Genomic DNA, 16159 nt, shown 5'->3' on the forward strand with positions numbered 1-16159 from the left:
TAGGGAATATGGGGACCAAAAAAATGGCAAAATATTAGTAAGTGTTGAGTCTGGGTAACGAGATCACAGAAGTTCATTTTACTATTTACTCTACTTTCTTTTGTGAATGTTTGAAACTTTCCATATTAAAAAAGCTAAGAATAAAAGAAAGCAAACTAGGGCTGGAAAATGAAGCATCTAAGTTTTAAAAAAGAAAAAAGGAAAGAAAAACAACTCGACATTAGCACTTACAAAGATGATGACTTAGACCTTCAGCCCTTAAAGAACTGTCATAAGAAGACAATATTACTCACCATCCTCATGGTCAAATCTTCCTAAAACGAAGTTGATTCCAATCCATGCATAAACCCCTACGAGAGAAATACAAAAGCCCTCACTTAATCCTCTACTGCTACACCGTGAATACACCTCTCCCTAGGGCTGTTCTTATTCTCTCTTTCCTGGAAAAGAAAAAAAGTTGGTAATAGTATTATACTCCACACTTTCTGTGTACGAATTTAAAATCTTTTATCTTGTGACGTTTCTCCATTTTAAAACTATTTGCATTTTCTCAGTTTCCTACAATGAATAGGAATGATGTGTAGGAACAAATGGTAAAAAAAGAGAAATCTTGGAGTTCTGGTTCTGGACAAGACGGAGTAATATGTTCCACCCTGCCTCCCCACTGAATGTGAGTATAAACTGTGTAGAATGGACGTGGCAGTGTTCTGAGTACTTTGAGCACCGTGATAGAGGTCAGAATTTAAAGAACCACCAAACAGATAATGAGGTTCCCATTTTTTTTCCTCTCACATATTGCCTGGCCTGGACTCAAAAGAGATTGAAACACAAAAGAAAACACCAGTGTAGACAGAAAAAAACTTTAAGACCTTGTTTTCTATTCTAAAGAGCAGAAAAGGGGATTCCGAAGGTAAAAGTAGAGTAGGGGAAAATCTCTTTCTTTTTTTCTTTAAAATTTATTTTGTTCTCTCCTACCAGGCAATCCTGCAGCAGCAGAAGTGAAGGCTGGGCAGGTACCTAAAACTCTGAAGGATGTGAATCTTTCTCTCTGACCAGAGGAGCTATAGCTTCAAGAGTTGGGAGAAATACCCTATTGCTTCCTTTTCCCCCTCTGTCCTCTACCACTTGATCCTGGATGCAGATGCAATCATAGGAATGCATGGCAGAATGGGAAAATTAGAACCCTGGCTTTCTGACCAGAGGAAGGTGAAAGTGGGCCCCGGGGAACCAGAAAGCGGCCGGGTGATCACGGAGAGAGGGAATAAAGTGGTATATGGACTCCTGGGCTCACTTCCAAGCTACATATGCATGGATCTGACTCTAAACAATATAGCAAAGGTTTTGAGAACTGAGCTAGGGCTAGACAACCCATTGTATGGGCTATGTCCAGGTTCCAGATTGGCCACTGGCTGGCACATACATGGGACAAATCCAAATAGTAGTGCCAAGGATTTTAAAAATGAATCAATAGAATCACAGCCTATAGAAGGCAGGTCGCAACTTGAGGCCTAACCAGGTCAACTGTCTGCTCAAACAAAAAAATTAATATTCTCCTTATAACTGAAACAAAACCCCAGAGTCTCATAATGTAATATTCAAAATGTCCAAGATGCAATATAAAATCACATGGCATACAAAGAACGAGGAAAATCTCAACTCATGAGAAAAGATGGCCAAAAGATGCCAACCCTGATATGTTAGAGATGTTTTTAAATTAGTAAAGATATCAAAGCAGCTATCTAACCAAGAAATAAGATCCGTCTTACAATGAATGGAAAGGCAGAAAGGCTCAGCAAAAATATAGAATATAAAAAGAAATGGAAATTTTAAGACTGAAAAATGCAATGTTGAAATTGAAAAAGGTAAATCTTTACCCTTATGTGGACTGCAGATAGAAGATATAAAAGATCTTTTTTAAGGAATGGAAATATAACTCATCATACAGATCAAATTTGAGCCATGTGAGAATACACATTCAACTCCACCCCAAAACTGCGAACTCAATAGTGTGAGTTTTTAGGAAGATATCAATACTGCACAGTAAGTGCAATAAAGGAAGAGCCCATAACATAAGTAATTCTTCCTGATCATTCCCTTAAATTAAAGTTCTCCTTACTTTAATCCAATAACTTCCTTTTCATTTGAATTTGGCAAACTCGGTACAACTCCTAGATGTCTGTATGTTTTCAGAACTAAAAATAGCTAATCAAAGATCCGTTTGGAATCATTAAATACTAGTACATATAACACAGCACTTAGCACAAAGTTAAAAACAGATACAAATTTATGACTTCAAGAAGCAGCATTCCAAAACAGACACCAATGCAGAATATGCAAATAAACTACATAGCAGAACCAAGAAAATTGTCAGAAAAATTAAAAACCAGATTTATAATGTTATCCTAAGCATCCATTAGAGAGACTGTCGTGGTTGGCTGGGAGTAAACCAAAGCTCCCTGTAAGGCCCAATACCTTCCTGCTTCCCAGAGATCACTTCTGCCTGAGACTGTGAAAAGAGGAAGTCAAACTCCAGCGGTAAGTCTTTCACTAGATCAGCCAAGATAGCCAACTGTTTCCTGTAAGAAAGAACAAAAATTCCCAAAGTTAATCCTTACACTCTCTTCTCACAAACAGCCTCAACCTGACTTTCTACTCAGCCTTGTTGTGACCTCACTGTTCACCCCATTCCTAGTTGAGCCCGGCTTCTCTTTGGTACCTCCTTTGATTCCAAAGTAAAAGGCAGTATGGTAACAGTAATACTTTTCCACAATTCAAATAGTGTTTAAAGATGAGACTATAGTTCTATACCTCTCACAGGCTGAGCAGAAATAAGCCACAGGAAATTGAAGCACAATTTTGCAATCTATAATAGATGTAATTACATTATTCCTAACTACTATGAAAGAAAGTTGTTAAATTGAGGAACAAAATCTCATCCTCAGATCTTACACAATATAGAAACAATGCCCCACTTCACTACACAAGAAGCACTGATAGGTCCACGGGTTTTTACATAGTTCTTTACAGAAGCTTACAATAAACTTTTTAATCCCCTTTTCCATATTTTAAGAGTTGAACTTTTTTCCTTACAAAAATCTTATTATTTGAAAACCCCAAATCAGGATCAAAAGCCAAAGGTCATAACAACAACTTGGGAATAACATTTGAAGCTCAGTATCATCTACAGGGTTGTTTTTTCCTCAAAAGTTTTATGTTATCAGTATTATCAGACAAGAAAAACAAGGAAACAATGCAAGAAGTAATAATATGAATCTAGAGAAAATGCTGGCTAAAAATAAGACCAACTATCTTGGATTTTTAAAATTACTCATTACAAAATATTCCACTGGCTCAGATGGTTGTCAGCATGACTTAGTGAAGAATGTTGTTATCAGTTCAAAGTGAGAATTACACTAATGTAATAATCTTCCAATATAATGTCAAGTATAGTTTCTAAAAAATTCATTGTTATACATATTAAATCAGTGCAATAAGAATTTCACATTAGGAATAAGAGGAGCTATTTTACCCTTTCTATTGGATACGCTTCTTAACTACTCAAAGAAGAGAGTTTGCTGGTTTTAGTGATGATATGGCAGAATGGGCACCAACATACATTGCTGTTTGGAATGTAAATTACCGGTACAGCCTTTCCAAAGGGCAATCCAGGACCGTGTACCAAAATTTTTAATGTGCTTACCCTTCATCCTGGCTATTACACCTTTAGAAATCTATTGCAAGGAAATCATCAAATAAAAATACAAAGAGGAAAAATACTGCAGCATTATTTATAACAATGAAAAACTGGAAATAACCTAAACTGTACATCAATAGGAATTGATTAACTAATTTATAGTACATCCATATGATGTAATACTGTACAGATGTTAAAGGAAATGAGGTCAATTTATATCTACATGTATTGACATGAAAAGTTGTCCAATATATTTTGAGTTCTAATAGGTTAAAAACAATGAACAATGTACAATATGAGCCCAACTTTTGTTAATCAATAAAGCAAAACACTCTTCATATACTGCACAGAATAGAATATAAGTTTCATTTTCTCAAATTCAATACTATTTATTTTTTAAAAACTTTTAATGGCAAAACCTTGATAACCATTAACGCTGGTTGGTGGGTAAATGGGGATTCATTACACTGTTCTCTCTACTTTTATATACATTTGAAATTTCTCGCAATTGTTTTTTTTTTTTTAAATATCACCTGTATTACCTTTGTAAGCTTTAAAGATTTTCCATTAAAAAATAAAAAGGAGGTAGAATAAATTTCATTATTCTAGACCTATGGAAAAAAAAAAATAAAACCTAATGCCAAGAAATTAAAAATACAGCCCATGTGATTCAAAGCTATTATGAATATTGTTCACAAATGCTAATAAATTAACAAAGCATTAACTACAAAACAGGTTCTTAACAGCGATAGTTACACTTATATCAATGCCTATAGCTGCCTTACAGGTAGCAACGATTTCATAAGCCCAGGATAGAGTTAGGCATTATTAAGAAAGGTGATCAGAAAACAACTTAAAAGAAAAGGCAAATTCTTTAACAATTCTTAGGATAAAATAAATATTAATATTCAGAGCTTCCACGATGACATCGAACATTTTAGACAAACAGGTGGAGCTACATAATGGGTTTTGTTTGGGCAGAAACTTCTTTGACAAACAGAGGCAATGCTGAGCAGTGCCAGGAGATGAGGCAATCCATTCCTCTGCTACAGACACACAAAACGTGGCCAAACCATCGCCCTGCTGTTGACTCTGAGTTTTGACCTCTGAGTCAGCTTTTTCTCTGGCCCTCCTCCTCCTCTCCTTGGTTATGAGACCTAAGGCTAGTCACAGACTTGTGATGTGGCACCACCTATGTCAGCTCTACTCTTCTCAGGGTTTCTAAAATTTTGAACAATGTGAATATTACATCAAAATAAAAATTCTGAACTGCATGCACAGTATGATTACAACTTTGTAGAAGTTACATACAGATATACAGAGAGAAGAGAACAAGACAAAATGAAATAGTGTTGATAGGGTAGTAGGATTATGACTGTTTTTTGTTTTGTGTTTTTTGGTTTTTTTTTACTTTACTATTTCTTTTAATGATGTAAGTTTGCATCATTATAATATTTTAAAGTTTGGTTTTAAAAATAAGTAAAAACAAAACAAAAATTTTTTAAAGACCAAGATATATGGGAAAATAAAAAGAAAGAAAGCCTCTCATGTTGACAAATGGCTATATAAAATAATCTGCTTCTCAACAGTAAACCAGAAGTATGTCTAAATAGAAGAAGCCACTGAAAGAAGCACTGACATATGTTATGTGGTCTGGCATAAGCAGCATGGTGCCCTACATTTATGGCTGAGGTTTTTGTTGTTGTTGGCCAAGTATACAAAATAAAACTTTGTGGAAAAAAGGAACTGCTATTTACCAAGCAAAAATATTTAAGCTAATAAAAAATACTTGATGCCTATGAGACTGAACATTCCAGAAGGATGGATTCTCAAGTTAAGGGAGCTCACTCTCATCCCATGTCCATAATAAGTGTGGAGGGGACGGGGAGGTGGTCGATGAGGAGAAATCAGAAACAAGGAGGCATCTGACCTAAGTATGGCTGCTGCCTTTTCCTCTTCCCCCATTTCTCCTCCTTCTTCCTCCATCAAAGGAAGAGGAACAAGATGCCAGGCTAAACTACCAAGATCAAGTGGAAAAGACTTGACTGACTACGGTTGAAAAAACTGGTCTAAAGCACTGGAGCCTGAGCTTTGCAAGTTGCACCAACTATCACCAGGAAGCCAGGCAGATTTACAGAGAAAGCGGCATTTCTTACCCCCAGGTACTCAGTCCCTCAGGTGACCCTCCTACTACCCTTTTGTCATTATGCTCCCCCTCTAGGTGCCTCATGACCCATATTTAACACCATCACCACTGCTCCTAACTCTCAATCAAAACTAAGAATCATTATGGCCATCTCGGAGAGATATGGACCCCAAAGAAGCAAATGACATGAAGATATGAACAACTGATTGTGCAATACTGGGTACAAGGATGGCTCTGCTCTATTTTTGAGCAGGAGGTCTTTTAGTGCCACCCATCAATTCTGTGTATACCCACATTCCACTTTCGACCAGGGAACAACAGAAAACAATGAATGGAATCGGCCTTTCTACTCCTGTGCCACCCATTTTCCCACGTTTCTCTGACCCTGCATCTCACCGCTCAGGAAGAAGCCTCATGCCCGCTGTGCACAAGATGTAAAGCGGGGTCTCCTTGTGCTTCTTCACAGGCACATGAGCAGCAGCAAAACTCAGCAGAGGACGAAGATAATCGCTGGCATGTTCTGGAGTGTCTGCCATTGCAGAGATTCCTTAAGTAAGATAAAATACTTTCTTTAGAAAGCAGATGACTCTGACTCAGAAGACTAATAACCCATAAGGTTCCACTTAAGGTCCTAAACACTCGTTCATTTGAGGGTAAGAAGGGGGGCAATAAATGAGATAACCCTCCCATTATCCAGAATTGCAAGAGAAAATGTTAGTTTGCTTTCTCCCCCTTCTCTTCTCTCCTCTTTCATGCCTGTAGCAGATAAAAGAGACCAAAAATGAAATATATTCCAGTTAGTACCTGGCTTGATTTTTTTAACCACCGGTTGGCTATTTCGGTCTCTCATCTGTTTGATATCCAGCAAGTCATGGGGGGTTCCCATTATGTCTTGGCCAAAAATAAACAAAAATCCGGGAGCCACTGCTGCCACAGTCCACGACAAGTCCATAATTTAGATTTGGGTCTTCGGTGTCAGTCGCTTCAAGCTCCCCTACTCGAGCCAAATACCTAAGTTGGGCAAAAAGAGAATTTGGTGTTAAGGAGCCAGGTCCACAAAAGGCACCACCATTTAATTAATTTGTTCATGGGTCTCCATTAAGTCTCTACGTGTGCCAGGCACATGGGACTACATGTCCTAACAAAGGAATGAAATGATATTGACCGTACGTACTGATGTACCTGAGGCAACTGCTGGTCTGTCTGCCTAGAGGCCATTGAAGTTAGATAATTAAAAGACTCCTCCGTGTTTGGGGCAGTTCTGATACTGGCTGGGGTAACAAATATTTTACCAAACATTACAGAGCTTCTAAGCTTATGTAAATAATTGGTTTTTGTTGTTATAAGCCACAAACTTCTGGGGCGGTTTATTATGCACACTAAATAACTGAAACACACCTAATAATTTTTTATCTATCTACATATCCTTTCTATATACAAACATAAAGAATATTACAGAATGATTATCACTTAACGTGTGTTCCTGGGTAGTGATGTTTCTATGGGGCTTTTTGCTTGGCACTTTATGTTGTTGGAATTATAATAATAAAAATTTTATTTCATAAAAACAATATTCTTTTCTACTATCTTTTAAAAATTCTGTAGCTATAAAAAGAATGTTCATAAAATATGTATAGTGTAGTAAATAATAAAAAAATGCCTCTGTACCGAATACCCAGTTTTGAAAATAAAACATTACACTGTTAAAACAAATGAACAAAAAAGGTTTCTAGGCCCTAAGACAGCACTTTGTGTTGAGATTTTCTCAGATTCTCATTCCAAGATAGCTGACTGATAGCGGGAAGATGAAATAAGTAAAGATGTTACCATTAAACACCAAAGTTTGAGAGGTTTGCATCTCAGTTCTAGGACTTTCTATGCTGTGTGACCTCAGCAACTTACTTCTCTCAGTTTCCTCATCTGTAAAATAAGGACAGTGGAGTGTCTACCCTCAGAGACAATGCACGGCTCGCAGTCAGCACAGTGCCATGCTGCTGCCACCACTGCTCTTGTTACATGAGGATTATTGGGAGAGCAAATAGTAGAAGACCTATGGAGAAAAGGGCAGAAAAGTCCAGAAAGAAAAGAAAGCTAAGAGTGGATAAATGCTTCTGGGCACTTAGCCTTCCATTACTATTACAGTTCCCTGAAAGCCTGAGGGTCTGAAAAGTAAAAATATTACTGACTCCTCTTCAAAGGCTTCACTTGAAGAGAAGACCAGTGAGAACGGCTTTTAGCTTATTACACAGGGAAACAGAGTTCTTTCTTGGTGCTGAGAATACATACTGTGTGGTAGGCAGATTAAAATTTTGTCTTCTAAATTCTTTTAAATTTGAATAAGTATTGCCACGGGTTGAGTTACTAACTGAATAAATGCCCTGAAAGCAATGCTGTGGATGTTTTCAAGCATAATAAATTCCCTCCCTTCTAAGGTATCTGTCCTATTCATCCACATTGTCTTTAGAGCTGACTCCTAGATCCCCGAGACCCTTACACAGAACTCTTCAGATCTAGGTTTTGTGAAGCCTGAAGCTAATTGCGGGTAGGAGGTTTAAAAAAGATTCAACATTACGAATACAAAAAGGGCCCATGTAAATGAATGGCCTTGAAGTGCAGTTATCATTCATTAGCTTCATAGTAAAACCACATCTGATCAGAACACTAAGCCATGTGTCCTGCCCCTCAGAACAGTCTAGCCTGTTTGCTGGTAATTTCACATTGCTATACAGACCACAAAGTTCCTTACTTTGAACAGTAATGCAAATTTGTAAAAAAAGACATGTAGAAACCATTCTAAAATCAAAAAGTGGAGTTGAGTATCTTTTCTACTCTACAATGCAAAATGCATGTTTTTAAAAAAGAGAAGACATATATTTGAGCTGCAATATAATGCTGTAAATCATTGCATACGATAGGGTCAGGTAGTACTTTTTTTCTGGATTTGAGATGAGAGTGAGTTACAGGAAATTAAACAGGTGGTAAAAATCTGTTACAGACTAGAAAGTTCACAGTCCTAAAGATTCCATTTCACCACATTCTTTCCCATGCTAATCAAATTACTGGGCTGACCTGGGCTCACAATCCACCGACCAACTCATAACAGCTCACCCCTATCACATGAAAATTGGGCAGACATCTGGGTTCATTACAGAACACTTGCTAATACCTCGCAAGATACCACAGATAGAAAAGAAAGAGGCAAGATAATCCATCTTCAGCCCAAAGTGACTTTTCATTTGTCATCACAGCTACCTGTACATCAGTGCTTCACAGATCTTTCTCTGCTTTTCTTCCCTGAAAACCACCCCTTCTTCTCTCAGACAAGATTCTGGATCCCATCCCTTCCTGCTTAATAACTTTTCTCTAGTACATTGGTTCTCAAACTTTTGGGGCTCAGGACCCCTTCATATTCTTAAAAATTATCTTTAAAAAAAGAGCTTTTGTGTACATGGGTTACATCTGTATATATTTACCATATTAGAAAATAAAATGAAAAATTTTTAAATATTTATTAATTTAGATTCAACAATAATAAACTTATTACATACTAACATACTTTATGAAAGAACTATATTTTCTAAAACAAAAAAGAGTGGTGTTGTTTTATAATTTTGCAAATCTCTTTAGTGTCTGGATTAATAGAAGACAGCTAGATTCTCATATTTGTTGTTGGAAAAGGGAAGGGTATTTCAATAGCCTTTTTAGATCATTGTGGATACTCTCCCTTGACACTACACTAAAATTCAACAAGTGTAGCTTCATAAAGGTTAGTTGCAGTGTGGAATTTAAAATCCAGTCTAAGAATTTTTCGTACTCTGTTATAATGTCAAAATTCATTGGTCTATCTTGCACTTTGAATGGCTTTTACCCATGCAGGATTTTGTAACATCATATATTGGAAAATATTGGTTCACTGAACTATACAAATCTTCTTAATGTTCACGCATTATACAACATTTAAGAAAACACATTCATTAACATCGCTACCAATCTTATCATAAAAGTATTTTAGGTATTGGGAAGCTATCAAATTCACAGTGGCAGATACAAAATTTTCCAAACTTCTGATTTTCACTTGAAAGCTCAGATCTTACCACTGGCAATAAATACTGACGGTTGTTTTCCTGAAAGTGACAGGCGTTTTACTTCGTTCATTTGCAAGAAAACGTCTATGAAATACCCAAGCCTGAAAACCATAGTTTTTCTGGCATTCATTCTTTCACGTAAAAATAGCATTCCATGACAAAAGCAGCTAGGTTCAGCTCATAACTCAAACTGCTTAAGGGCTTTTCCTCAAGACCATTTCAGTATGTGACAGAAATACTTAATACCTATTTCCCATTTTGTCACACAAAATATTAAAAAGATAGTCTTAAGTAGAACTAGACCTTTTCCCCATTGCAACTGTGTGACAATGAAGACTACAATAACTACTAGTGCAGCTTGGTACCTCTATCTTGATTTGTGCTAGCACACTGCAGTTCCACCTTCCATTGCTTTTGCATCATCATCAGTGTCAATGTAAACTTAGTGAAAATGCCAAGTAACGTCACAATAGCCGAGTGGTAGAAACAACTCAAAAGACTGGATAAACAAAATGTGGTGTATATATATGTATATATCTATATATGTGTATATATGTATATATCTATATATATATATATATGTGTGTATATATATATATGTGTATATATATATATATAGAGAGAGAGAGATACATATATATACAATGGAATATTATTCAGCCTTTAAAAAGAAGGAAATTCTGTCATGTGTTACAACATGGATGAACCTTGAGGACTTTATGCTAGGGGAATAAGCCAGTCACAAAAACAAATACTGTATGATTCCACTTTTATGAGGTATGTAATGTAGTCAAATTCATAGAAACGGAAAATAGTGGTTACCAGGGGCTGGGTGGGAGGAGAAAAGGGGGAGTGTTATTTAATGGGCACAGAGTTTCAGATTTGCAAGACGAAAAGGTTCTGGAGACTGCTTGCATAACAATGTGAAAATACTTAACATTGCTAAACCGTACATTTAAAAATGGTTAAGATGGTAAATTTTATATGTTAATACAATTTTAGAAGGGCAAATAATATCTTAGTATTATTTTAGCCTCACACACCCACTGAAAGGTCTCAGGAACTCCGAAAGGTCAGTAAACACTTTGAGAACCAATGCTCTATTGTGACCTTCTTTTTCTATCTTAACAATCTGTTTCTCTACCTATTCTTTCTCCTTTCCCTTCTTTGACATGGCTTCCCAGTTCTTAAGAAGCCTCACTCCACAGTGCTGACTCTTGTGATACCCACGATTACCTGAAAAGGCCTCCTTCTACTGTAAAATGCGGAGTGTCATTATTCCCTTTAAGCAATGTGCTTATATTTCAGCATGAGCCCCTAAGACTTCGTTCACATTTCTTTGCTCCGCCTCTCTATTTAGATAATCACTTTCTGGAGAGCAGGTACCTTATCTGCAGTACTTCGAAATTGTCACAGTGTTCCTCATGTTCTCTGATATGTATTAATCAATACTGATTGGTCTGGTCCTAGAACTCACAATATGGGGCTGTTGATTTTTTTGCTAACTCCTCTATAGCTATACCAAAATCAACTGGTCTCCTTAGAAAGTTTCAATAGCTTTCCAAAGCATCCTGTCATCCTCTTCAGTTCCTGTTAAGATAAACAACTTTACAGCTCTAATTTGGGTACAACTCAATTCTTCTTTCTCTTCCTTTAGAAGTCTCTATGTATGCGTTGGCAGAAAAAAATGTCAGCTGGCATTAGAACACAAGGGAGAAAGAGAGGATCAGACAGCATTTGTTATACTTCTCATTTGAGTCTTTGATCAATACTACAGGCAGCAGAAAATCTCCATTTTTCTTATCTTGCATGCAAGTGAGTAACTAAAGAACAATTTTCCCCTCTGCAAAGCAATAAAATCACCTCTTTCTGGAACTCTGACATCTTGTGACCTAATCAGTCTTCTTACACTGTTCAATCACCTGAGGTCTTCCTTGGGCTAGGCTTCTAACAAGGATGGATCACTGGTCCTTCTTGGATGTTTTCATTTGTGATCTGCAGTCCTGGCCTTAGCCATCATGGTCAATTACTTGCATGGCTAGACCTTCATGATTTGCTGATGCTGCACTACATCAATCCCTAAAGCCCGAGAGAAAAGTTCTTAAGCTTTGGAAACCCTCACATTCACCTTCCCATGAGAGATCTGATTCAACATCACACATACTTACCCTGCCGCCGCCTCCTCCCCAACACACACACCCTCTCTATTTGAGAAACATAATTTCCCTCTGGTCAGTGCTGAATCAATGAAAACGAAGTTGCCACATATACATCACCCAAGATAGAATTAGAAGACAATGGCTTTTCACTGCCATTATTCTGAAAATATTAACAGCATTAGACCAGTAACTGACCAAACCATTACCTAGCTTACAAAATCAAAACTAATTATACCACTTCTAGAGTTCAAAGAGAACTCAGTAATGCGCCAAAAGTCAATTAAAGTGGCCCCCATCAGCATGAGGCTACCAGCTCTTTGCTGAATGTCATCATACTCTTCAACTTTGTACAAGGCTCAGAACCAAATGTTATGACATTATAGCCAAAGTATCTATGCATGACTGATGACAGTAATAAATGCCCAGAAAAGCATCTTGTAAGGTACTGCTTATCTCCTAACAAGATTAAACACAGCAGTCGGGAATATTTATAAGTTAAGGCTCTGGCTATAATCACCACTAAGGAGAAGTAAGTAAATAAATAAATAAATGTGAATAAATGCAAATAAATGCCTTCAATTGTACCAGCAAAAATCTCTGAATTGTTCCATTGTATGTACATCAGAACCCTTAATTTATCTGCATATCCTAAAGTTAATAATTTTTTTCTAACCAAAAGTAATGCCTCTTTTTGACTTGCTTTAAACAGAACTGAAACTTCTAAGGAAGGCCAGGACTAGCCTACATGTGGCCAGTGAGTACGTGAAATGTGACTAGTGTAAAATTTTTTATTTTAGTTAATTTTAATTTATTTAAAATAGCTATTTGTGTGTAGTGGCTACTCTATTGGATACCACAGTGTAGACTTTCACTATTTTTTGTATAATAAGTGAATGAGTGAATGAATAAATGAATATAAAATACATTAAGTCGGAAGTTGTTGGAACTCACCTTATAATATATGGCACATACCGGAAAAAAAGTTGATGAAAACACACATCTAACAAAAATTATTCTTAAAAACATCTATGCAAATGTCTAACCACTATGCTGTACACTTGAAACTAATGCAAAATAATACTGAATGTCAACTCTAATTGAAAAATAAAAATAAAAGAAACAGCTATGCTGGGTATGGTGATGGGGGTGGCAGGGGGTATAAGGGAAATCTCTGTACTTTTTGCTCAATTTAGCTGTGAACCTAAAACTGTTCTAAAAAATAACGTGTTTCTTTTTTTTTTTTTGAAATAGCTCTGGATTCTATCCTTACTAACATCCCGTCACTCTTTAAATTTACCTTTTCTTAAATTCTAGTTCTAATGCAAACCTCCTGCTTTCTTTTTCTAGAAGCAATGTGGGTACATGCTCATAGTAAAGGAAAAAAAAATACAACTCCAGTTTTGAAAATACTGAGGAGGAAAAACCCTCGCCAAGGCTTCTGAAGCTCTGGGTCATAGCACATCAGAAGTGATATGCTAAGTCCCACAAATGCCCGAAAAAATTTCAAATTAAAAATTTTTTCAATATAAAAATAACTAAATCATTTTTAAACAGCTACTTCTGTACATATTAAAACACAAAGATGCAATGTGCAAGAGAGATTATAATTTCTAACTCAAGCAATGCCTCATTTATCAAGACCATAGAATAAATTTGGTATTCTTATGAATATATTTTCCTGATCAAGGGTTTCCAAACTTGCTTTCATGAAGACAGCTGTAGTCAGTGTGCTCCTGGCAACACAGTACAGCAAGTCCTCACCGTCATCGAGAGGTTCTTGGAAACTGACTTTAAGCAAAACGATATATAACAAACCATATGCTAATGGATATAAACAAGAGTTAAGCTCCTATGGCATGTATCTAATCACCAAATTTCTAAATAAAGACCTTCCTCCCCAAAACTTCTAATATTAAACATTGAAATAAATGTGAGCTATACGTACATTTAAGAAAGACTAATAAAAACAAGTAAGATAATTATTCCCAATCCTAAGTGGTCAGTGCCCATCTTGGCAGCTCAGGGCATAAGGTGGGAACCTACCTGGGACAGGACACTCTTCCATTGAGAGTTCATTTACACACAACACACACACACACACACACTCACTTACTCACTCACTCACTCACTTACCCAAACGGACCATTTAGACATGCCAGTTCACCTCATATGAACATCTCTGGGATGTGGGAGGAAACCAGAGTACCCCGAGAAAACCCACACAGACATGGGGAAGACGTGCAAATTACACACAGACAGTGGCCCCAGCTGGGAATCATTTTTTTTTTTTTCTCATCGATGTTGAACAAAATAATGTTATTCGCAGACCTGCGGTATACCCTTTGTGGAACATCGAAAAATATTGATATAACTTCATTGTGTAAATTACTTCATTGTGTAAATTAGGAATTGTATGTATATAATATAACAATCATAACCACAAGCAGTAACTTAAATTTTTTTTAAGCTGTTGGACTAAAGTGATAGGTGTTTCCATCAATTCTTAATTATTTGCTTAAAAATTCCTAGTTATTTGCTTAATGGTTTTAACATATGCTAGTGGTCACCCGTGCTTAATCAGTAGCTGCCACAAAAAAAAGGAATTCTGGAAAGAAAATTTTAAATGGAAATAATGCTGCCTATTATCTTCAGTATATACTTGCAGGGCAAAAAAAGGGAATTAGAGAACAGATAAATCAAGATTATTCAAATAATAGTAAAACTAACAACCACAATGCAGTGGGCAGTCCTAGATGCTTTTCTCTTTGAATCCAAAGGACAAGACTACCTTCACTTTATACATAAGGGAAATGAGATTCCTGAATACAACACCTGCCCAAGACACCCAACTAGCAAATAATGGACCAATTAGCTCTAAAATCAATCCTCTTTTCTCTATAAAATAATACCTCCTCTCAAATATAACTAAACCTAAGAGCAATGGTTTTCTACTCAGGCTGCATATTAGAGACATCTTGAGAAAAGGCCCAATTATTTGCATTTTTTTAAAGGTCCCTAAGTGATTCAGATACACAAAAGTTGAAAACCACCGATTTCAGGTCATCATTAACATACATTATTAAACTGTGTAGTACGTTTTAACAAAATGTAGAGAACTGGTTGCCACTATAGAAATGGTCTGTAGAAATTTTGAGTAAGTCTACATTTAATCAATTTCTCTCTCTTCCTCTCTGTCAAGATGCCCGATATTATTAATTATCGTCATCAGTGTGCCCACATGACCACCACACACTCCTTACTACCATCGTTCTAATTTACGGTTATCTGCTGTGTTCTGAGACAAGGGAGAACAGTGTGTAAAATAAAAGCAAACAGGTTCTACGTGAGAGCTTATCTTATCAGTAAAGTACAGAAGTTTTCAGTACATAAACTTAGTGATATCAACTTTGGTTACTCATGGGCCTCTTCTGATTAACTGCTGATTCTTAACTTTGTTCCAGATTCTTGGCAGTGTACAGTTCCTGATTCTCTATTCCTGATTCTGCACAGCTACATAAACTATTATCTCACTGGAAAATAACTATTCCTTCACATCTGTCTCCCTAACTAGATTATGAACTCCACGAGTTCAGGAGCCACGTTTTATTCATCTTTGTACCCCAATGTCTAGCAGTGTACACAGCAAGCTCTCAGCAAATGTTTGCTTCCTGAATGACTCGTGGAAGGCTGCCAAGAGCAGTTTAATGATATATGGCAATTTGTGGCACTATGCACATAACTTTTTATTTAGGAACAAGAGGCTTTAGGCTACATGGCTGCTGGCTGCTCAGCCAAAGCATTAAAGTGTGGTTGAGACTTTGGCTAAGGTCACCGCAATGGCATAGTCTGTGTGTTCCCTAGCACTGCATCTAACTTGTTTCAATTAATTCAACTTAATGAGTTTTTATTGGATCTAGCCACTTGGGGTGGCAGACAAGAACTTTTGGATCACTCTACCCTCTACATATCCCTTAAATGCGTTTACTTCTCTCCATCGTCATTGCTGCCACCCAAGGTCAGGTTACCATCCTCTCTCTATTGGAGTATTCCAATCCATCTCCCTGCTTTCATTTTT

The 16159-nt window shown here is 36.7% G+C and overlaps 1 protein-coding gene across 1 annotated transcript in view; it reads right to left on the bottom strand.

Moving 5' to 3' along the window:
• The window catches only part of ENTPD7 (ectonucleoside triphosphate diphosphohydrolase 7), a 38582-nt gene that overhangs the window by 17725 nt on the left and 4698 nt on the right, over positions 1-16159 (bottom strand). Inside the window, 5 exon segments of the mRNA XM_006925890.3 lie at positions 294-350; positions 2473-2576; positions 6237-6387; positions 6645-6717; positions 6719-6851. Coding sequence (XP_006925952.1) covers positions 294-350; positions 2473-2576; positions 6237-6387; positions 6645-6717; positions 6719-6851 — 518 coding nt within the window.

The sequence above is a fragment of the Pteropus alecto genome, unplaced genomic scaffold (assembly GCF_000325575.1).
Source record: "Pteropus alecto unplaced genomic scaffold, ASM32557v1 scaffold88, whole genome shotgun sequence".
Lineage (NCBI taxonomy): Eukaryota > Metazoa > Chordata > Mammalia > Chiroptera > Pteropodidae > Pteropus > Pteropus alecto.